This window comes from Myxine glutinosa, chromosome 2, assembly GCF_964187855.1.
Source record: "Myxine glutinosa chromosome 2, kmMyxGlut1.1, whole genome shotgun sequence".
NCBI lineage: Eukaryota > Metazoa > Chordata > Myxini > Myxiniformes > Myxinidae > Myxine > Myxine glutinosa.
Window position 1 is genome coordinate 18,418,550 of NC_136262.1, and position 24,203 is coordinate 18,442,752.

The window sequence follows — 24,203 nt, forward strand, 5'->3', positions numbered from 1 at the left end:
TTGAACTGCAAAACATGTTGTTTTACGGCTCGGTCAGATCCAGCCTGGGAGACGTTTTTTCAGCATCTTCTAAAGGGAGAAAGTTATGGGAATAGATGCCAGTTAACCTCGAACAGAGTATGATGTAAGATGTATCCATTGATTTGTTCTTTTGGTTTGTATGTGCTTGGCTCAATATGTTTTACTGCCAAATGTTCACACCATTGAACTTTATTATGAGAAACACATCCCTGGGCCTTGAAAGCCCAGCTTGTTGGGAAAAGTGGCTTGAGAAATATCTTACTTTCACACATCTGTGCCTTCAAACGTAATCTCTCTTGTCTGAGGTCATTACTTCAGCGCAGCGTTTTTTCTGTTATTCCATCTATAAAACAACTTGTCTTTTCTTGAGTTTTCAGTGCGGCTTGGACTTGCACGGTCTTGTGTGACAAGGCCCTGCGATTTCAAGACGTGCTCCACAATTGTGTTTGCTCGATTATTAAACCTCACTTGCTGCTTCAAAGGTGCCTCTTCTTGAGTTCCAGGGGGCGGGTGGGGGGGGGGGGGTCTCCCGACACACAAATCACAAAGATATTCTCTCCTGACCAAATAAATCCCAAAGCATTGGAAAACATTTCTGACAAGTGGGGAAACAAGGAAAATCTTGTCAGATTCTGCTTTCAAAGATTGTGTAATTCTGGAAAGGAGCCGATTGATGACATCACCATCTTTGTTGGACATGGAAGGAGTGTCATCCAATCTTTCAGAATACCTGCAAGAACAGCGGTGTACGAAGTACAAATCCCAGAATGGCTTTCCATCAAGGAGGAAGGAGACTGCTGCTTCACAGTGCATATGCTGCTAATTTCAGTGGGCACGTCATCATTAACAGTCCGGACATGGATGTCTTTGTGCTGTACATGGCATTCTGCCAGGACTTTGAAGCCGAACTACTTCCAAATGGGCAGAGGAGACAACACTCACACAGTTGATGTTCCTCTAATCTTCGACCATTTTAGCAAAGTTGTGCAGGTAGTGGACGAAAAAAAGTAAACACCTGGTTAAACGAAGGACACCAAGTATATTGAAAGCAACGTCTTCCACAACGTTGTGGTCCATGTGCTAAGATGCAAATAACATCCCAGCCTGCTTAGGGTCATATATAAAAATGCTGCACAGGCTTGGTTGCCAAAAATTATGGCTGGAGTGGCTGCAAGAGGAGACCCTACGCCCGAACAACCCATCCACAGAGCATGTGTGCTCACCCAATGGTTTGATGAGCATAACACTGATGTTATCCATAGGTCATGGCCTTCTCAGTCACCAAATCTGAACCCAATCGAGCATTTATAGGACATGCTGGAACGACGCCAGAGTGCGATTTCCACCTCAAAACAGGTGTGAGTTGACCGACTTTCTCATGGAAGAATGGTGCCGCATCCCTCCTGCGGAATTCCATATGAGGGTAGATTCCATACCACGGCGCATTTTGTGCACTACCTGTATGTGCTGCACCCCATGAATTTCACAATATCTCTCAGGTTGTGACAAAGTAAGTGCTCCATATGGAATGGGGAATGTGAGGAGAGTGAAGGTACTTATCACAAGCAAAGTGAACTGCTCCACTTTTGAGAAGTTAGGGATACCATTTAATGTTTCACAATCCCTGTGTGAAGACATCGAGGTGTACACCTGTGACCTCATTTCATCCTTTGGTGTTTTCACACATTATTTGTATACTTTTTACCAAATACACTTGATTTTACCAAATATTGAACAATCCATGCTCAAATTTCAGCAATTACATTGATATGTGTTGATATGTTACCATGGTTAGGGAAATGAAAATCCTCAGCAACCAAATTTAACCTTTTCTTTGCTTTTGGCAACTTCCCACAAATGCTCAATTTTTACAGAAGAATTTCAGTGGAGGATGGGCATCACTCTTGAAGACTTCAGGGTTATTCAATATTGGTTTTGGACATAATAAATGATTATAAAAATCATCAAAGTAAATTATTTCAAAATAGATCATTTTAACTCACCTTGTTCCCTCCAGGTGTTCTTTCAATCTTTTGAACTTTGAACTACGATACCTTCACATAAATATGTAACACATGTCACAGACGCCATGCTCTACCGTTATGTTTTTCATTCAGTGTTAAATACAAACAACCCGATTCTTAAAATGACCATTAAATATCAAAAGAATCGGTGTTACGGGTCTTCCAACTACATAGTACATATAGGCCTTCATGCCTACATGCCTCACCTTCAGGTCGCTTTGAAAAATTAGCCCAGATTTCTTAGTACAGTATTATTGTTATCATAATAATAGTAATCTATCTATAATTCCAGCAATCTCTGTGTGTCTGTCTGTGTGTCTGTGTGTCTGTGACCGCTGTTTCTCGACAACCACGGGTCCGATATACTTGAAACTTGCCAGGTATATTGCTGGGGACCCGAGGATGTGCCTTTTCAAGGTTTGTAATTAATCGGACAAGTACCTACCGAGCTATGTCCAAAAAACGCTTCAACCAATCAGAGAGCAGCGAGCTATCACGTGTGCCGAACCGTTAATGCAATGCAAGCGTTAATGCGTTAATGCAAGGCTTTTCTTTTTTTCCCTCTTCTCTTTCTACTTTTCCTTGCGATTAAATTGCAAACAGCCAAAATACGTTGGCGCTAATTGAATAATTGGCCATTAACACTAAAATAATCGTAACTGCGATATGCCAACTTCCGGACAGTGCAGCCTTCCATGTTGTTGTTGTTTGCAGCAGCTGTTTGCAGCAAGGCAAGGCTTTTCTTTTTTTCCCTCTTCTCTTTCTACTTTTCCTTGCGATTAAATTGCAAAAAGCCAAAATACGTTGGCGATAATTGAATAAATGGGCATTAATAGATAGATAGATAGATATGCGATATGCGAACTTCCGGACAGTGTGCGCGTTACGAGCTGACCGCCATTACGGTACGTAATTCGATTTCTTATGCGCATTATTTCTCCCAATTCAGTCAGAGCGAAGGGCGGAAGCGAAGAGCGTTGTTATTTTTTGTTTACGGGCGTACGGGCGGGGTAGAGCGTACGGGTAGCGTTTTTTTTTTTTTTTGGCAAGGAACGGGCACCCACGTACGGGCAATGCCCTAGTCTATCTATAATTCCAGTAATCTCTGTGTGTATGTTTGTTTGTCTGTGACCGCTGTTTCTCGACAACCACGGGTCCGATATACTTGAAACTTGCCAGGTATATTGCTGGGGACCCGAGGATGTGCCTTTTCAAGGTTTTAAATTAATCGCAGAAGTAGTTACCGAGCTATGTCCAAAAAACGATTCAACCAATCAGAGAGCAGCGAGCTATCACGTGTGCCGAACGTGGTGAACACACTCTGCCTCGGATGGCACATTTGAGAGCGTATTCATTTATTTCCCGTCGGCAAACTATGTTGGCGCTATGTTGGCGTTAAACTATGTTTTAAAACGAATTAAAACGAATTTGCGATTCTTTCGCTTTCCTGCGATATGCGACCTTCCGGAGCTCCTGTGAGAGCGTGCGCCATTACGGATAGTACGGGTACGTGCATGCCATATGTTGGCGTTAAACTATGTTTTACAACTAATTAAAACCATTTCATGTAAATAGAGGGGGGGGGGGATTGTCACTGTACTCGCAAGCCGTTCGCCGTTCGCTTTGGCGTTGCGAATGGATGGACCAAAACATTTCATGGACCAAACCATTTCATGTAAAGCGTTCGCCGTTCGCTTTGGCGTTGCGAATGGACCAAAACATTTAATGGACCAAACCATTTCATGTAAATAGAGGGGGGGATATATTTTAGATATAGATATAGTACGGGCATGCCCTAGTATTAATAATAATAATAATAATAATAATAATATAGTAAATATAATCATAACAATGCAATCCTTTTGTCTTGACTGCAAAGTTACTGGATTGAAGCGGTGTATGTTTGGTCCATTGTTGACTCAAAACATAAAGAATAAACAAGGGTCTCAATACAATCTCTTCACTTCCATGGTGACAGACAGCTTGGAGATTTACAGTACTTAAAAATAATTTAATAATTACATTATTTGCTAACTGGTATCTCCACCCAGGTCATACTATCCTCTTCAACTAAAGTATCAAACAAGCCCGGCTACGCCGCTGTTAGACTTTCGGTCTTGTTTTTGATAAGCGTACGTTTGCTTGTGCGTGTGTTCGCATATGTCTATTTGACTCCTTTGCACTCCAGAACTGCTCAATAGAACGCGTTGAAAGTTGGGGGTTGAACCTGGGGAGGAGGGTTCGGGGAGGGTTGAGGACCTAAAGATTCCTCCTGCTGAAATGCCCCACTAAGTCAGACAAAAAGTTGACCCATGTCTTAGGGTGGGGGAGTACCCCGATTGTATCGCATAGCGGGGAGTGGGGAGGGGGGTACACACACGACATCATTTCCATTTTCTAACCCTACTCAATCATGACCCAGGATTGTTTACAAACACATAAAAAATGAACCTGCTTATGATTCCAAGTTCACATCTATTTTTATTCAGCTCTTCTACAAATTAAATACGAAAAATAGTGAAGGTCTGGAAATATAAATGACACCGGATAACCTAGAATAAAAAGCACATTCTTATCCACAAAGGTGGATGGAGAGTTATAGTCGCTTACCTGGTTATCATGTGTCAACTCCCCGTTTTTTATAAGACGCTTCCGTCGGCTTGGATTCTGGAAAAACGTGGTGAGTTGTTCGTCATGCAAGCAGTGGTAATCAGGTCTCAGAAAATGCATGTTGGGGTCTTCAATATTCATAGTCGCTGAAAGCTGGCAAAGCTGATGTGTGAAAGGTGCACACAGACTCAGTGAACAGGAGCATAAGGTTGAAAAAAAATCACTCTGTGATGACATGGACACCCGATTGTTCTGAATCATGTGATGTCAATGTACATAAACTCAAATATGCAAATTGATTGATGGAACATCAGAACAACAAATATCAAATATATATATATTGTTGCGGTTTTAGAACCCACACTTGTAAATAAATAATCACTTGTAAATATGACATTAAAGGTTAAAGGTAGCACCCTTAGTTAGGCCACAGCAACACGTAAGTCACCATAGGAATTCCAGTTATTTCATTATTATGTGTTTAGTTAAGGCCGTGTTTCCAATAGTTGATTCTGCGTTGCGTCAATTAAATAAGAGTAGGTCCCAATTCCGGCCATTTTGCCAACCTCTCTCTCCAAGCGACGCCATTACGCGCCTCTGCCAGCAGCAGCCGCCTTAGCGTTTGCTCAAACGACGCCATTAACCATGCGGTCAGGCCCGAGGAAAAAGGGGGCGGGACGCCAAGAACAAGGTGTGGCCTGTCAACTAGCCGTCAAAGGCGTGGCCCCCACCAGCCAACCAGGGCTGATGTAATATGACCGACGGGCATGGCTTGGCAGAGCGTGGAGTGATCTTGGCGCGCGTTATATAAGCGCGAGCGCAAAGCCCTTTCACGGACTTCTTTCGGAGGACTTACGCGGTGTTGAAGGCGCGCACATTTGCAAAGAACTTAATGGACTTGTTGGAGGCGCGCACATTGAAAGGACTTTGAGAGGGCGAGCGTTTGGCGCGAACGTACAGTTATTACGTACGAAGCATCCCAGTCCCCCCGCTATATGTAAGGTCCACACGCGTTCCACGATACGCGGAGCTGCCTGCCGGGTTTTTGCCCGCGGAACCAGAGCCTGGACTGGAGCCAACTGGAGCCCGGACCCCATCTACCTGGACCTTCCACCCTACCAGCTACAATCCCCGTGTGAGTGTGTGTGTTTGTCCGGGGTAATAAGTTAAGACTGTTTTTAAGACTGCCCTGTGTCCTGCTTCTTCCTCTGCCTTTCCTTTACATTCTTTTGTTTCCTCTTCTTTCTGTATATTTGTAAATAAATTACCTTGTTCTTTCTTGGTTTTCCCTAATCCGATCGCATCCGTCCTTTCTTCCATTGGGTAAATGTGGCACGATCGCAACCGCTCAGAATCGGGTTTAGTCTCATTGTTAACGGCTCGGATCGCGGATTGCCATCCGCTCGGCAATTACCATCACATCCGCGGGTTCGAGCAGGGACTCATCTCCCTGCTTTGCGGAGAGATTGGTGAAGGTATTTGGGAAACCGTTGACCAATCACCCTGGCAAATCTCACCCCGCAAAGAAGCGGGATAGTTCCAGGACCGGAGATGGCCAGCTTAACAAGACAAGGGGATTAACCCCCCCCACACCCCCCCTTGCTAACGGGAGTGCCGTACTCTGAGATCCGTAACAATTGGTGTCGGGGAGTGGGATTTGAAGCCCGAACCAAATTTTAATCCATCGGAAAAGATTTGGTCAAAATTACGAGCGGCCGAAATTTTGTTATAATATCCAAATTATAATCGTGCCATGGATGATCAAGGCGGTCAGATGCCGGTGGGGGAGATAGAAGAGGGGTTAGTCAACCCAGGGAGGAGATGGGAGAGATAGAGGAGGAGGTTGAAGAAGGTGCGGTAGAGGGGGTTGCAGGCGCACAAGATGGCGGCGCCTCGCACGTGGTCTCGGCAGCACAAGATGGCGGCGCCTCACACGTGGCCGCGGTAGCCGCGCCCGCTGCACAAATCGGGCAAATAAGAGCAATTCTAAAACAAAAAAATACCATTTTCCCCAAAGTACTTGCTCACTATTGTGCCCAAATTTCAGCTTCCGAGCTCAAAGAAGGGGCTGAGATATCACCCGGACAAACAAACAAACAAACGGAGTGAAAACCGAGTCGTCGCTTTTGGCATGCTTCACATCACCGGCCTCCCTTTGGTGCCCGGTGATGACGTCATGCAGCGCCTGGAGATGGAATCGGAATGGAATGGTGTACAATAAAATACTTTCACATAAATAACAATTTGCAAGAAATAAATACAAAAACACATTTCCTCATCTCAATCCACAATCTGGCTCTCTCTCATTACCTTGAGATTCATGTCTGCAATTTTCTTATCTTTGTTTGAAAGAGCCTTCTTTTTCAAAGCCTCCTTCTCTCTCGCCATCGCCAAATGGCAATAATTCTGTAATGGCAAAAACCTTTATATAAACCAACAGCATCTCATCGTTAAGTATCAACAAAATGTTTGCTTAAGCATTACATTCACACAAAAACAGGTCACACTGACACCTCGCCCTGCTTGTGAAACATCAAAATGACAGTTCATAGCTGAGACGATAAAACAATCACAGAAACGGTAAACAATTGTTAAATCATTGCCACTTCAGGTAAATACTTAACTTGAGTAACTAATTATACAGTTTCTGAATGAAGAAAAGGTGCTATAAATAACTCACAACTCTGTATATAAAGATACTGTGGGATCACATACTGTATATCCAACACCAAATGCTAGCAGACATCTCCCCAAGCTAACATCCATCCAAGGGACGGTGAACCTTGCTTGGGAAGCACCATTTCGATAGTTGAAACAGAATCAAACTCAGACAAGACAGTGCAAAGATCAGTGTGCTTCCTCTGCACTATCTTTTTGAACAGACAATTAACAGTCACCAATGTATTAATAAATCAAATGAACAAGCAAACACAGAATACTAGTACTCTAGTAGCTCATGGTGGTTGAGTATGCACTTTATTGTACAGACCTAAACTCTTCAGGAATCCACTAATTGAAGGTCCAGGAACAATATTTGGTTGGTAACACATTTGCCACTGACGGCGAAATAGCTGAAATGGCCATACCCCTTTTTGGGCCACGCCCCCTTTTTTGCCGTGACTGTATCTACAGAACCGTTGGACCTAGGAGGTTGCCCGACCACTCAAAATTTGCGCAATGGCCACATTATGGGGGGTCAGTAATACATTTTCATATCCAAAAGTCAATGGTTTTTAAGATAATTGCCAAAAACCGATTTCAACATGTTACGAACTACAATTGTATGATACCACCAAGGCCACAACATTATATGACACTTATACCTTTTGCATCATCCTATTTTGGAATTTACTTATTTGGATTTCTACACTTTTCGCCTTTACTACAGCCACAAAACGTGACACATTTAATGTTCCTGTCTCTGCAAGTGCACGTTTTGGTACTCATACATGCTCTTGGGCATTTGCATGGAGGAGGCAGGTCATCGGGCCTGCACGATACTGGCAGTATCACTGGTGTTATGCCAACGTCCGTTGCTTCATACCCATACTGGAGTGGATCTGGTTTGGTGACGGCAGGAGTTGGGGCTTGCAACCACATCTTACACTGAAGAAATGCTCGCTTTATGTGTTCTCGTAGCGTTGATGAACAGCACACAAGCTGGTTGAAGTCCAGTTCTTTCTTGGAGTTGTGGTACTGCTCCCATCGATATTCATCGAAAGTGGAACAGTCGGTCTTCTTTAATCCAGACACAAGGAACTTTTCAGCATTGCTTGTTATCTGTGGTGACAGTTCTTCTACACCAAACCCTTCCAGTAGGGAGAGATCGATGGATGCTTTCAGGCCAGACAGCTTTGGACCCACCTTGCTGGTACTGTCGCAACCGCTGAGAGCATGAATGGCTGGGAGACACGACACCAAACCGTTGTCCAGTTGATCAACCAACATGTGGACTGGTACAGTTTTCTTTGTTTTCCGGTTACCAAGCTTCACGTACAGCTTTTGTAGTTGCCAGGTTGTGTTGAAGTGGAAGATGAGGTTGACAAAGACATCTGTGTCAGGCGAGTCGACCAAGACTGATTGAACCCCGTGTTTCACAACACCATCATTAATATGGAACATGATTCTGTCGTCGGCTTCTTCTTGGTTGCTTGAGAGCTCTGCGATCTGTGTTTCAGTGCCAGCTAACAGTTTCCTGCATTCACCCCCATATACTCCTCCAAAGAATATTTCCTTGTCCGACTCGACATTCTGCAGCATCCACTTGAAGACATACTCCTGCAACCGAACTTTGTTCAACATTGAGCTCCAGAACATATCAAGATCGACAGGGAGTTTCTGATTGTCAGACCCAATGGTGATTGTGATTTGTTCTGAGGAACTTCGCTGTGCCCGTTCCATTTGCTTGATTGATGATTTTTGATAAACATCAAAAATAATGTCTATTCTTGTGGACACGGAGCCTGTAGCAAGAATCCTGTTGGAAAGACTCTCAGCCAATTCCCCGAATGTGTGAAGGCCCATCTTTTTCATCGGTAGTTTACGCACAAGTGCCATGAAGTCCACTATTGTCATCTGAGCGTCACTCTTTACATTCCTCGTCTCCTGTGGAAGGCGACTGACAAGTTCCCTGGCTAAGGAGGCTTTATCGGGCTTCTTCAATTTGATGCCATCTTTACATTCAGTGGTGAGGAACTGGGATGTGCTGGTCAATTCATACTTCAGGAGTTCTAGCATGCTGTACCCTCTTTCTCTAGCATAGTCAATGTACCTAACCGTTTCCGCTGCATCCTTTTTCGCCATCGATTTCTTCGCTGTGAACGGAGTAGAAGTACGTTTCACGAAAACAGTCTTGCGGTTGGTAGGGATTGTATCATGTAGGTGCTTCTCCTTATCCTGAAATCTGGTCTCAACAAACTCTTCATAACTCTTCTCACCAATTTCCAGGCATTCAAGTAATCCGTCGACAACCTCCTGGGGAATGTCAGCTCCAGTAGAGATGTTCTGAAGTCTGATTCCAGCGTCGAACGGATTGTTGATGGATTTTATGTAATCCAGAAGGGCCTTTGCACGAACATGGCCAATCTTCGTAGAACTTGGATTGAACTCATGGTGTAGGCTCAGCTCACTGTCATCTTTGTCTCCCAAGTTGCACCATTCCAGCAGCTGTGCCACATGAAGATCTTTCTCATGCTTTAGGAGATTCCATAAGGCTACTGCTTCTTTCTGTCTGGTCATCCCAATGATACCTCCAGCAACCTTGGCGGGTTTATTGTAACACTTCTCGAGTGCCATGTCAAATCCTACTGCACTGCCTTGTCGGGTAGTGTGGTACATCACCCATCCACCATCTGTAAAGCATCTGTAGATACCCGGGCCATCAGAGAACACTTTAACACTTCACCTAAACACCTTCACCTAAGAACAGAGGAGAAAGAGTTAAATTGCCTGTAATCTAGGCCTCTTCGGCCTCTACTTGCTTCTCGGTGCGACGCCATGTTGTTTTATGGGATACCGCTGCCTGCATGCAGGCTCAACGACAAAACACCCATGACCGGAATTTCTAGCCATGTCTAGACTCTAGTCTTGACTCTAGTCTAGACTCTAGTCTAGACTCTAGTCTAGTCTAGACTCTTCAGGAATCAAGTAATTGAGCAATAGGAACAGGAACAGGAACAATTACGAATAATATTGTAGTTCGTAACATGTTGAAATCGGTTTTTGGCAATTATCTTAAAAACCATTGACTTTTGGATATGAAAATGTATTACTGACCCCCCATAATGTGGCCATTGCGCAAATTTTGAGTGGTCGAGCAACCTCCTAGGTCCAACGGTTCTGTAGATACAGTCACGGCAAAAAAGGGGGCGTGGCCCAAAAAGGGGTGTGGCCATTTCAGCTATTTCGCCGTCAGTGGCAAATGTGTTACCAACCAAATATTGTTCCTGGACCTTCAATTAGTGGATTCCTGAAGAGTTTAGGTCTGTACAATAAAGTGCATACTCAACCACCATGAGCTACTCTAGTATTAAGATATGCCCAGTCATACAAAACACCACCTGCAGATGCCCAGAAACACTTATTATTTTTATTTTTTGGAATTTATTTATCAAATGAACACTTTTTTTTGAGAAGTCAGAACTGTTGCCAAGCTCATTCCCACAGTTTAAATTTCGAAATTTAGCTCAGGTTAAGATATTCCAGAGTTTCGCGAATTTAGTTGCAATTAAATAAAGGCACAAACACTTTTTTTTTTTTCTTTTTTTTTGTATACAAGATCGAGGCTCGTGAAAGAGCTAACAATAATCACAAAAAAGACAAACCGACACACAAAACACAAAAAAACAAGGGGAGCGGCAGACAAGATGGGGAGAGAGGGGGAAGGACACAAACACAACATTTGAGAGCAGGGACATCGGGAGGACTTGGGGGGAAGTGGGAGAGGAACAAGTGAATCCACTTGGATTCCGCCCAGGTTGGCACATGGAAATTATGATGGAGCATAATTATCATCTCGGGTCAAGATTTGAAATTATGCCATGGTTTTTGTAAAATTGCTACTAGTATTCACATTATGTTCATATTCATTCACATTCACAGGGTCCTCTGGGTCCTCTGGGCATTTGGGTCCTCTGGGTCATTTTCTGGTCTGGGTCTGGCAAATTTTCATTGACATTTGCCCAGTTTCAACTTTTATTGACCCAGAGGGTCATTTGGGTCCTCTGGGTCATTTGGGTCCTCTGGGTCATTTGGGTCCTCTGGGTCCTCTGGGTCATTTGGGTCCTCTGGGTCATTTGGGTCCTCTGGGTCATTTGGGTCCTCTGGGTCATTTGGGTCCTCTGGGTCATTTGGGTCCTCTGGGTCATTTGGGTCCCCTGGGTCATTTGGGTCCCCTGGGTCATTTGGGTCCTCTGGGTCATTTGGGTCCTCTGGGTCATTTGGGTCCTCTGGGTCATTTGGGTCCTCTGGGTCATTTGGGTCATCTGGGTCATTTGGGTCCTCTGGGTCATTTGGGTCCTCTGGGTCATTTGGGTCCTCTGGGTCATTTGGGTCCTCTGGGTCATTTGGGTCCTCTGGGTCATTTGGGTCCTCTGGGTCATTTGGGTCCTCTGGGTCATTTGGGTCCTCTGGGTCCTCTGGGTCCTCTGGGTCCTCTGGGTCCTCTGGGTCCTCTGGGTCATTTGGGTCCTCTGGGTCATTTGGGTCCTCTGGGTCATTTGGGTCCTCTGGGTCATTTGGGTCCTCTGGGTCATTTGGGTCCTCTGGGTCATTTGGGTCCTCTGGGTCATTTGGGTCCTCTGGGTCATTTGGGTCCTCTGGGTCATTTGGGTCCTCTGGGTCATTTGGGTCCTCTGGGTCATTTGGGTCCTCTGGGTCATTTGGGTCCTCTGGGTCCTCTGGGTCCTCTGGGTCATTTGGGTCCTTTGGGTCCTCTGGGTCATTTGGGTCCTCTGGGTCATTTGGGTCCTCTGGGTCATTTGGGTCCTCTGGGTCATTTGGGTCCTCTGGGTCATTTGGGTCCTCTGGGTCATTTGGGTCCTCTGGGTCATTTGGGTCCTCTGGGTCATTTGGGTCCTCTGGGTCATTTGGGTCCTCTGGGTCATTTGGGTCCTCTGGGTCATTTGGGTCCTCTGGGTCATTTGGGTCCTCTGGGTCATTTGGGTCCTCTGGGTCATTTGGGTCCTCTGGGTCCTCTGGGTCATTTGGGTCCTCTGGGTCATTTGGGTCCTCTGGGTCATTTGGGTCCTCTGGGTCATTTGGGTCCTCTGGGTCATTTGGGTCCTCTGGGTCATTTGGGTCCTCTGGGTCATTTGGGTCCTCTGGGTCATTTGGGTCATTTGGGTCCTCTGGGTCATTTGGGTCCTCTGGGTCATTTGGGTCCTCTGGGTCATTTGGGTCCTCTGGGTCATTTGGGTCCTCTGGGTCATTTGGGTCCTCTGGGTCATTTGGGTCCTCTGGGTCATTTGGGTCCTCTGGGTCATTTGGGTCATTTGGGTCCTCTGGGTCATTTGGGTCCTCTGGGTCATTTGGGTCCTCTGGGTCATTTGGGTCCTCTGGGTCATTTGGGTCCTCTGGGTCATTTGGGTCCTCTGGGTCATTTGGGTCCTATATTCCTATCCTATAACATATATATCTCCTATAACCTATCCTATAAATATAGATTTGATGACGTCATGTTTACACATCTGAGCGACAGAAATGAGCGACAGAAATGAGCGACAGAAATGGGTGACAGAAACTAGCTTCACTTTTGAGCGCCCGAAATTCCCAGGCAAACGCTATAACGCACCAGGTTTACAACCTGTGCGTTAATAAAACATATGAACGCTGCAAGGACTCTGGGGTGAATTACCGGGGGTAGAAAAGATCAAGGTTTTCGATGGGGGAAGATAAGAGATGGTGGTGAACAGCTGTTTTAAAGACCTGGAGGGAGGAGTGGGATTGAATGGAGTGGGGGAGTTTGTTCCAGAGGCGGGAGAAATGGGGAATGAAAGAGTGAAGGTGAGCAGCGAGCCTAGACTTTGGCAGTTTAACCATAAGAGGGTTGCAGGCAGATCTTGTGCGACCTGAAGGAATATTTGGGGGACAGAGCACAGAGAGAGCTGGGGGAGCAAGGCCAGAGAGGAGTCGGTAGAAGACAGAAAGACCACCAACCTGCCTGCGGTGAGCGAGTGAAAGGCCCTCGGAGTTGACTACATCGCAGGAGATTCCAATGATTCTGAAAGCTTTGGCCTCAACAGCGTGAAGCCGAGCAAGGTGTGAGGCAGGAGCACCAGCCCAGAGGGGGGAACAGTATTCCATTGAGCTGCGGATGAAAGCCTTGTATGTGGTGAGGAGCTCAGGTGTGCCAAGGAAGGACTTCGCACGACGGAGGATGCCCAGTCGGCGACTGGCTTTGTAGGCCAGCTTGGAAATGTGGTTTTCCCAAGAAAGATCATGGCAGATAGTGAGACCCAAAAGCTTGAGCGACAGAACTTCTTGGAGAGGATTGTTGAGAAAGTAGATGGGAGGGTTGTCCAGTCGGTCCTTTCGGAGAGACATTGTAAGAGTGTGAGATTTGTCAGGATTGAAAGACATGTTCCACTTGTTTGACCAGTCTGTGATTTTGTCCAGGTCTGCAGAGAGTGAGGAGGCTGCAGACTGCCGATCTGAGGGATGAGGAATGGAGCGGCAGATAGTGGAGTCATCAGCAAAGAGATAGAGAGGATTTTCCAGAGAGTCGGAGAGGTCATTGATGAAGACCAGAAATAGCACAGGGCCCAGAACACTGCCTTGGGGAACTCCAGCCAGAACAGGAAGGGAAGATGAGAGAAATCCATTCAGGGCCACACGTTGCCTACGACCAGAGAGGAAATCCGCAAGCCATGAGTGGAGATTTCCCTGAATACCATAGGAGGTGAGTTTGGTGAGCAGAGCTGGGTGCCAGACTGTATCGAAGGCACGTGATATGTCAAGTGAGACAGCTCTGATTTCCTGTTTGGCATTGAGGACCTCCATCCATTGTTGAGACAGCAGAAGCAACATGTCCAGAGTAGAATGACCTGGTCTGAATCCAAATTGATGATCAGAGATCAAGCCATTGGAGAAGAGGAAGGATTTGATATCTGAAGCAATGATGGATTCCATGACTTTGCTGATAATTGGGAGCAGGCTGATTGGTCTGTAGTTGCAAGGATCTGTTTTTGCACCTTTTTTGTGTAAAGCGGTAATGTTTGCTGATTTCCAAGATGCTGGCAGATGACCTTGAGCAAAAGAGAGGGTGAAAAGAACAGAGAGAGGGTGAGATAGAGCGGCAGAGCAGGATTTTAGGACCCGAGGGCTGATGCCATCTGGGCCAGTTGCAGAATCAGAGTCGAGGTTTGATAAAAACTTCTCCACCTTGTCAGGAGAGAAGGACACAGAGTCCAGGAGCAGTTGGGTTCGACTGGGAAAGGTGGGAACAGAGAGAGATGGGTTTGAGACACAAGATTTTGAGGCAAACACAGAGTTGAGGCATTCGGCTTTGTCACGTGCGGTGTCAACTGTGTAGCCATTTGAGGTAAGGGAGGGTATGGAGGGGGAACAAACACTAGAAACGGATTTGACCAGACGCCACCAGGATTTGGAGGAAGGAGACAGGTTTGAGAGTTCAAACTTGAGTGTGGAGAGATAGTGCTTCCTGGCACTCCTGAGGGTAGAAACACACTTGTTTCGAGCTTGGTGGAAGGAACTGAGATTGCCTTCAGTTGGATTTGCCTTCCAAGAGGCAAAGGCAAGTTGTTTCAGGGCAACTGCCTCACCACAAGATTCAGTGTACCATGGACGGGAGGAAGGGTAAGACAACTGAAGACGAGATGGGATAAATCTGTGCATGAGAGAGAGCAGTTTGCTTTGGAAGAATTCCCAGGAAGAATTGATGTCAGAGGCATTAGAGATGGGAGACCAGTCCAGTTGATTGATGGCTGCTTGCAGACCGTGCCAGTCGGCCTGAGTGAAATGCCAGACTCGTCGGCGCTGAGGAGGCTCTCTGAGAATGGCCAGTGAGATGTCCACTTTAACAAGCACATGATCAGAAGAACCGATTGGAGCAGAAGAAGAGCAGCAGACATTTGCAGGGAAGTTAGTCATAACCAAGTCCAGAAGAGAAGATACTCCATTGACTGAGATCCGGGTTGGGAAATTGACAGATTGTGTCAGTCCCAATGAGTCGCAGAAGTCCTTTGCTGAGGTGCCATGGCTGGTGAGAGATGAACCCACACCCAGCCAGCTGGCATGATGACAGTTGAAGTCACCACATATGAGGAAGAGAGAGTTTGGATGAGTTGATAGAAGTTGGTCCATGTTGTCCGACAGAGAAATGTAAATGGAGTCATCACTGTTTGGAGGACGGTACAGAACACATATGAACAAAAGGTGGGAGCGGAGAGGAAGCCGTAGCCAGAGGTACTCCTGTGGGTGGGGTGGAGAGAGGGCAGTGCAGGGAGAGTGAGGAAGAGAGTTTTTGATAAAGATAGCCACCCCACCACCAGGACGAGGATCAGGTCTATCGTACCGGAGGAGGGAGTAACCAGGAAGAGATATTAAGGAATCAGAGACATCTTGAAGGAGGAAAGTTTCTGTTAAGCAGATCAAGTCTGGATTTTCAGAAGCAACCTGAATGGAGAGATCAATCAGGTTTGAGCGAAGGCCCCGGATGTTTGAGGTCCATACCGTTAGTGAGGAGAGATGGGGAGCATCGGGTGCAGGACAGGGGAGGGGAGGGGTAGGGTCAGATGAAGGGTGAGAGGGGGATGTAGGAAGAGCAGTTGATAGTGTGTCAGAGATTACAGAGGAGTTACAAGAAAGGGAAGGATGAGGAGGACGAAAGGTTTGATGGTGATGGAATGAGGCACAGTGAGAGTTTGTTTGAGGGGGGGCAGAGGAAAGTAGAAGGTTGGGGGAGGTGGGGGTATGACATAGGAGGGAGAGGAAGTGGGGAGGAGGCAGCTTTGAGAAGGAGGTGGGAGGAGGGAGAATTTGGGAGGGATGGTTGGGGGGGAGATTTGAAGGGGAGGGGCAAGGTGGGAGTTTAGAAAGTGGATGATTAATGAAAGATGCACATATATAACAAATTGGGTTTGTTGTGATTTTCAAGTTAGCGATTCGTTTAAGAACGATGGAGGAGGGATGGAATGAATGAGAATTTAGAGCATGGAGTGATTTGGAATCATAAGAGATTGAATATTTTTTTGAAATGGAATGAGATGAAGAGGAAATTGAAAGGAGCCTTTTAAATAAGAAGAAAAACAGCGTGTTGTAATAAACCACTGAATAAAACAATGAAGGGGATAGTTGAAACATATTTAAACAGAACTGTGAAGAACAATCGTATATTCACAAAAATACCAATGGGGAGAGGAAGCCTAGCGCGACGACCACGAGTCACTTGAACAGGGCAAAAGGTGGAAGGCAAGGGGAAAATGGGGGCGGGGAGAGGAGAGGAGAGTTGAACAAGGATGGATGAAGGGTGGGTGAAGGGGAGGGGTTTGGGAAGAGGGAAGCGGGACGCGTAAAGGGATGGGAGGCTAAAGCAGTGCCATAGAATATGACAGTGCCCTCTCATTTTACCGTGACATTCATTTCTGCACTTTTCTTCTCTTTGTTTGAAAGAGCCTTCTTTTTCAAAGCCTCATTCTCTCTCGCCATCGCCAAATGGCAGTCATTCTGTAATGGAAGCAAGCTTTATATATAAACCAACAGCATCTCATCGTTAAGTATCAACAAAATGTTTGCTTAAGCATTACATTCACACAAAAACAGGTCACACTGACGGTCTAGCACGAGCTCCATAAACTTTCAACCCTACATTTGGGGAGAATGCATGTTTTAACTATAACAGCACACAGTGGAGCGCATACCTCCACCAGGCTGAACAGTTTACATTTTGTATCCCACTGATGGGCCTGATCTGAATCCAGACCTTAACCAAAATCGGAATCAGCTCGTTATTGTCACCTCCCCAACTCATCCACCAAGATTTGTCATAATCCATCCACAACTTTTTGAGATATTGTGCTATATATCGATTTTGGCCCCATCTCTCAATGGCGAAGAATCACCCAAAAAAATTCTTCTATCCAGATTCAGATCCAGATCTTCACCAAAATTGAAACAAATCGGCCTTTTCACACACCCAACCTGTCCACCATGTCTCGGCCGAATTCCTCCCTACATTTTTGAGATATCCTCACAAACAAACAGACAAATGAAGATGAACACACAACTTCCGTCCACCTCTGGTGGCAGAGGTAAAAATAGTAGTTTTAACTCACCTTAGTTTCACCACATTTTTTCGCATTAAACATGCCCACCCTCTTCGAGTAGTCGCAATACTTGTTGTATTCCTCCAAAGAGCAAGTGACCTGAAATAAAGGAGGTTCCAAAAGTGTCAGGGAATATGCACATTTACTCTGAATACACATTGCACCACTTATGCCGAATACTGTTGCATTCACAGTTTAACTATTATGGGAGAGCGATGTTTTTATCAGTTCAGGAAGGTTTTCATTCTCAAAGCAGACCACCTATCACAATACCACATTCTGGACTCTCACCACTGCACTGCTCACCACTTTGCAAGTGCAAATGTACTCCATAGAGCATTGCAAACTGTGTGTTACTGCAAGAGACATCACAGGACAATGCCACATACTTTGTAAGAAACTGTGACTGTTATTAAAAATAAATTGCATTCCAACTCAACTCCATGAAATGGCCTACTATTGTCTCCATAATGTGAGGGAGTAAGGGAAATTGAGAACTACTTGGAGACCGACGAATAAAGCATAGTGATGTTATTTGCTTGAAAATTGAGTTTTGTCTGTACAATTCAAATTACTGTAGTTATTCCAATAAATGCCTTGGACTTTTTAATATCGTCTTGACGAGCACAAGGCCAGTTACTGAAATACATGATTCACTATTATTCACTTTATTGGGTGATAATATTTCCCTTCCAGAAGAGGGTGGATGTTTATTTGAAATTTGCCATTTATTGGAATAATAACGGTCTTTATAATATTTCACAATGTATTGGGTACTATTATAATGTCCACAATAAAATTCAACGACCTCAAAATCCCAAATTTGGCAACCACCCTGGGTTTCTTATGATTACCAGGATTCGAGAAAAACTATATTTTGTCATCTATTTCGGCCATCTTGAATTTTAGTGTTTTACATGAATTTCTTTTTTAAACTCTGGAGGGCTCCTAGGCTAACATTAATTAGTAGGCCCCAAGGGGAGCCTCATTCCAAATATTGTGCTTTTATCTGCCCGGTAACGGTAATTTCACCGATCCACCTGACTATCTCATCCTGCTCTCTGCTCACCATTCCTTCTGCTCTCTGCTCACCATTCCTTCTGCTCTCTGCTCACCCCATGTCCTGCTCTCTCCCCTCCCCCCCCCCCCCCACCCCCAGTCCTACACTTCCCCTCCTCTCCACCTTACCGGTGCCCTCATCCCCCTCCCCGCCTCCCTTAGTATTCCCGTCAGTGAAGCGACTCTATTGCCAGCCGGGTACCTTTGCTAGCGGACAACAAGTGAATCCTCTTGGATTGCGCTGAGGTTCGGGCATGGAATTTCGAGCCTCGATCATGGTTCGAGCCTCGATCTTGTATACAAAAATAATAATAATAATAATAATAATAATAAGAACCTTGGGCCGAACCTCGCGCTTCACCAGTGCGCGTGCGCGAATTTACGTCACGTCGGCAGCGAGAAGGGGTTCCCCAACACGAACCAATCAGGAACTGCCACGTCACACTTATATGATCTCAGAATTCCTGTGACAGGAATTCGCGTTACACTGGCTGGAAGTCATTCGCTAGAGGCGCTTCCTCAGCGCTAATAAACCTGACATGAACATATCTGGTGCCAACGCGTTACTTCCAATAACTGCCACTAAACAACCCTCCACAGCCCACCTCCTCCCCACACCCCTCTCCAATAAACATAACCACACATCCAAAGATAGGGGCAATACCCCTGGCACTCACCTGGTAGAACAAACAATATACTGCACTGACTAAAGGTATGTTCAACCAATTTCAATGATTGCTAGAAGACAGGGGAGCATATAGAATCATACTAACATAATCATAAGACTTTAAACAGACAAACCAAAAAATACCTATTTTGGGGACCCACTCTCCCCCCTCCCCGCACCCCCTTTAACCCCACATACCTCCTCAGACTCCAATTTTTCTAATGCCTTGAACAAACATTGGTACATGATGGGTGATGAAGGTTGTGGTGAAGTTTCCTTGAAATTGCGTGTGTAGTTTCTGAGAAGAAAGCAAATACCTATTTCAGGGGGCAACCACCCCCCCCCCCACCCTGTAGACCCCTAAAGGGGCAGATTTTTCTTTATGTCGTGAACAAACTTTGGTACAGCATGGGTGGTGAAGGTTGTGGTCAAGTTTCATCGAAATAGTGTGTGTAGTTTCAGAGAAGAAAGGAAATATCTATTTTGAGGGGTCAAACCTAGACCCCCTTTGACTCCCCATATATCCCCATAGACTTCAATTTACTCAGTGCAGTGAACAAACTTTGGTACATCACGGGTGATGAAGGTTGTGGTCAAGTTTCATTGAAATAGTGTTTGTAGTCTCAGTGGAAAAAGCAAATTCCTATTTTGGAGGGTCAAACCTGGATCCACTTTGACCCCGGTAAACCCCCTTAGAACCCGATTTTTTTTACGCCGTGAACAAACTTTAGTCACAACAAAACAAATATAATTTGTGCCAAATTTGGTCGCAATCCCATCATCGGTTTCGGATAAGAAGTTGCAAGTGTTTACGGACGGACTGACGGACGACGACGAGCCATCGCATAAGCTTCCCTGAACTTCGTTCTGGGTGGCCTAAAAATCTGGAAATGTAAACTGAAATTCACATGAAGTAGTCGCACATTATTGTTAGTGCAGGGGAGGGAGGGTGGGTCGGGTATGCTATCGCACCTGGTTATCACTTGTTATATAGCCTTCCTTTTTCAGATGCTTCAGCCGCCATGGTTCCTTGAAATAATTTTCAAGAATTGGATCATGCAAGCCGTTGTATTCTGGCTTCAACAACAGCATGGTGGGATCCTCCAGGTTGAATTCTTTTGAAGGCTTGTAAAGCTGTAAAGTGTGGAAGAAGCACAGTTAAAATTATTCCGCCATGTCATGGACAATGTTTTTCTTACTCATTATGAAGAAAAAAAATTCATAAATAAGCTGGAAGATCATTTTAAACATTTTAAAACCTTGAATGAAGATTTAATTTCCAAATGGCTGTTTTGCACATGGATGACAAAAACATTTGGATGTGCACACATGTTACAAAAGTGCGATATGTATTGAACATGTGATCCACCTCCTGTATTTTGCAGTCGCAGCCCAAGATCGTCAACTCCGCACAGAAACACGTCATCGTTTTCAATCCGTCCATCTTGATGCAATTAGCCTGGTGTTGGCTTAGCGGTTAGGGTGCCGGCTTAGGATCCCAGGATCCTGGGTTTGTTGGCTTAGCGGTTAGGGTGCCGGCTTGGGATCCCAGGATCCTGGGTTTGTTGGCTTAGCGATTAGGGTGCCGGCTTGAGATCCCAGGATCCTGGGTTTGTTGGCTTAGCAGTTAGGGTGCCGGCTTAGGATCCCAGGATCCTGGGTTTGTTGGCTTAGCGATTAGGGTGCCGGCTTGAGATCCCAGGATCCTGGGTTTGTTGGCTTAGCAGTTAGGGTGCCAGCTTGGGATCCCAGGATCCTGGGTTTGTTGGCTTAGCGATTAGGGTGCCGGCTTGGGATCCCAGGATACTGGGTTAGTTGGCTTAGCGGTTAGGGTGCTGGCTTGGGATCCCAGGATCCTGGGTTCGTTGGCTTAGCGATTCGGGTGCCGGCTTGTGATCCCAGGATCCTGGGTTCGTTGGCTTAGCAGTTAGGGTGCTGGCTTTGGATCCCAGGATCCTGGGTTCGTTGGCTTAGCGATTAGGGTGCCGGCTTGGGATCCTAGGATCCTGGGTTCGTTGGCTTAGCAGTTAGGGTGCCGTCTTGGGATGCCAGGATCCTGGATTCGTTGGCTTAGCGGTTAGGGTGCCGGCTTGGGATCCCAGGATCCTGGGTTCGTTGGCTTAGCGGCTAGGGTGCCGGCTTGCGATCCAGGATCCTGGGTTCGAATCTCGGTCGATCGCCGAATTAATGCCAGGGGGGTTGACTCAGCCTGTCATCCTTCCGAGGTCGGCTAATTGAGTACCAGTTCACTGGTAATTCCCTGTTTGTCGTTGAAGGCGGCAAAAAGGGTTGGCGTCAGGAAGGGCATCCGGCCGTAAAACATTGCTTCAAAAAGGGGACAAAAAAACAACAACTACCACGGTGCCCGAAAAGGCAAACCCCCGCTTTGCGGGGAAAAATGGCCTCTAAACGGTGGTTTTTACACCATTTCTGGATCTGATGACTTGCCAGTAACCATTTTGTAAAAAGAATGTGCAGCATCTAACTCAATATGTCGAAATGTCACACGTCCATGCCCGAGGGATTCCCACGGGTGACCCCGCAAGTTTGCATTGACGTTCGTCGATGGACTCGTTCTCCCGTCTCATTCGTTTTCTGGCTGCATCCTGTTCAAGTCTGCATTGACGTTCGACGACGGACTCGTTCGCCCTTCTCATTCGTTTTCTTGCTGCATCCTGTTCAGGGCTGCGTTCTTCATCCATTTTGGAAATGGAAGTTTCCACGCACCGCATGAATTGTCACGATCCTCAATAGGAAGTGTCTCATAATTATCAAATGACAAATAGCAAGTAAATTACATTGTGAAAATTTAATATTTCAAATAGACCTATTTAAAGTGTATGCGCAAATAACTAATAAATAAAAAAACGAAGAAATATGTCTCGGTAATTTCCTGAACTCGGTAATTTCTCGGTAATTTTACTTCCGGCTAAAAATGTTGAATGAAATAAAAACGAAGAAATATATGTCGTTTTGTGACGACTGGCATCAAAGGTAAACGGTGAATTCACTCGGTTTATTCGGTTCGGCTCGGTTTAAAGAAAAAGCGATAATGTCGAAATGTTGACGTCTGTGTCATGTTGGGCGGTGTATGATACTTGTTGGCTGTTGGGCGGTGATATGGTGTATTTTAAAAAATATATCTCTGCGTTTTCCCGCGTTGCTGACACCGAGTCTAAAACCATGATGGTGAGTTATATTGGAGATAAAGGCGTGAGAGAGACTCAATGGCCTTGAAGTTACAGGCATTTGAGAATTCATTTCGTTCTATAAACGGCAACTTTCATCGGATTTTCTTCTCGTTTTTTTTCAACCGAGTCTAAAACTATGTTAGCGACTGTGAAAAATGAAATGATATATCGAATTTAAAATAGATATCGACACATTGCCGTCGGTGTCATGTTGGGCGGTGTATGATACACCATGACGCGATTTTAAAAAATATATCTCTGCATTTTCCCGCGTGTGTGGAATGTTTGTGGAAAATAAAAGATTTCAAATAAACCTATTTAAAGTGTATGCGCACATAACTAATAAAAAAAACGAAGAAATATCTCTCGGTAATTTCCTGAAACATATTTTACTTCCGGCTAATATGTTGAATGAAATAAAAACGAAGAAATATATGTCGGCATCATTGTTGACGTTTTTGTGACGACTATCATCAAACGAAATAGTAATATATCATAACGGAAAAGCAAAAGCGAATTTTTAATATATATCGACACATTGCCGGCGGTGTCATGTTGGGCGGTGTATGATACACCATGACGCGATTTTAAAAAATATATCTCTGCATTTTCCCGCGTGTGTGGATTGTTCTCAATTATTGCTGACACCGAGTCTAAAAGTAAAACCATCGATAAAAATGAAATCATATGGTGAGTTAGATTGGAGATAAAGGCGTGAGAGAGACTCAATGGCCTTGAAGTTACAGGCCTTTGAGAATTCATTTCGTTCTATAAACGGCAACTTTCATCGGATTTTCTTCCCGTTTTTTTTCAACCGAGTCTAAAACTATGTTAGCGACTGTGAAAAATGAAATGATTTATCGAATTTGATTTGAAATAAAACTGGGAGAGAGAGGAAGACACCACGGGCCTACAAAACAGGACTCAAAGCTATGCGAGTTAATAAAATGGTGGATATTTGTTTATATGAAGCCTCTCCCAGAATGGGTGGAGCTATGGGTGGAGCTACTCTGCAAACCGAGTAAGCCACACCCCGGACAGACACCCAACAGATAGACAGACAGACAGACAGACAGAATCATCTACGGCTATTATAATATAGATTACTATTTCGTTTGATGATAGTCGTCACAAAAACGTCAACAATGATGCCGACATATATTTCTTCGTTTTTATTTCATTCAACATATTAGCCGGAAGTAAAATATGTTTCAGGAAATTACCGAGAGATATTTCTTCGTTTTTTTTATTAGTTATGTGCGCATACACTTTAAATAGGTTTATTTGAAATCTTTAATTTTCCACAATATAATTTACTTGCCATTTATCATTTGATGATTACGAGACAAATTCCTCTTGAGGATCGTGACAATTCATGCGTTGCGTGGAAACTTCCATTTCCAAAATGAATGAGACGATCGATGAAGAACGACTCGGTGTCACCAACGCGGGAAAATGCAGAGATATATTTTTTAAAATACACCATATCACCGCACAACACCGCCCAACAGCCAACAAGTATCATACACCGCCCAACAGCCAACGAGTATCATACACCGCCCAACATGACACAGACAGCAACATGTCGACATTATCGCTTTTTCTTTAAACCGAGTGAACCGAGCCGAACCGAATACACCGCGTGAATTCACCGAGCGAATTTCAGCCAATTCCACCTATTTCTTCGTTTTTATTTTATTCGTTACCAGCAGAAGTACCCAGCGTTGCCGGGCGGGGGAGGGGGGAAGGGCACGTACACTTTAAACATGTATATACATGTGGGATGTGGGATATATACATGTGGGACATGTGTACGTGTGTGTACGTGTGTGTGTGTGTGTGTGTGTGT

General features: G+C 45.1%; 1 protein-coding gene across 1 annotated transcript in view; it reads right to left on the bottom strand.

Annotated features, from left to right (window-relative positions):
- The window catches only part of LOC144890758 (uncharacterized), a 127,960-nt gene that overhangs the window by 15,281 nt on the left and 88,476 nt on the right, over positions 1–24,203 (bottom strand). Inside the window, exons 5-9 of the mRNA XM_078772567.1 lie at positions 20,136–20,297; positions 17,447–17,536; positions 16,743–16,838; positions 6,966–7,061; positions 4,656–4,817 (exon numbers count right to left, since the gene is read on the bottom strand). Of these exons, the coding sequence (XP_078628693.1) occupies positions 4,656–4,817; positions 6,966–7,061; positions 16,743–16,838; positions 17,447–17,536; positions 20,136–20,297 (606 nt within the window). The remainder of the gene's footprint in view (positions 1–4,655; positions 4,818–6,965; positions 7,062–16,742; positions 16,839–17,446; positions 17,537–20,135; positions 20,298–24,203) is intronic.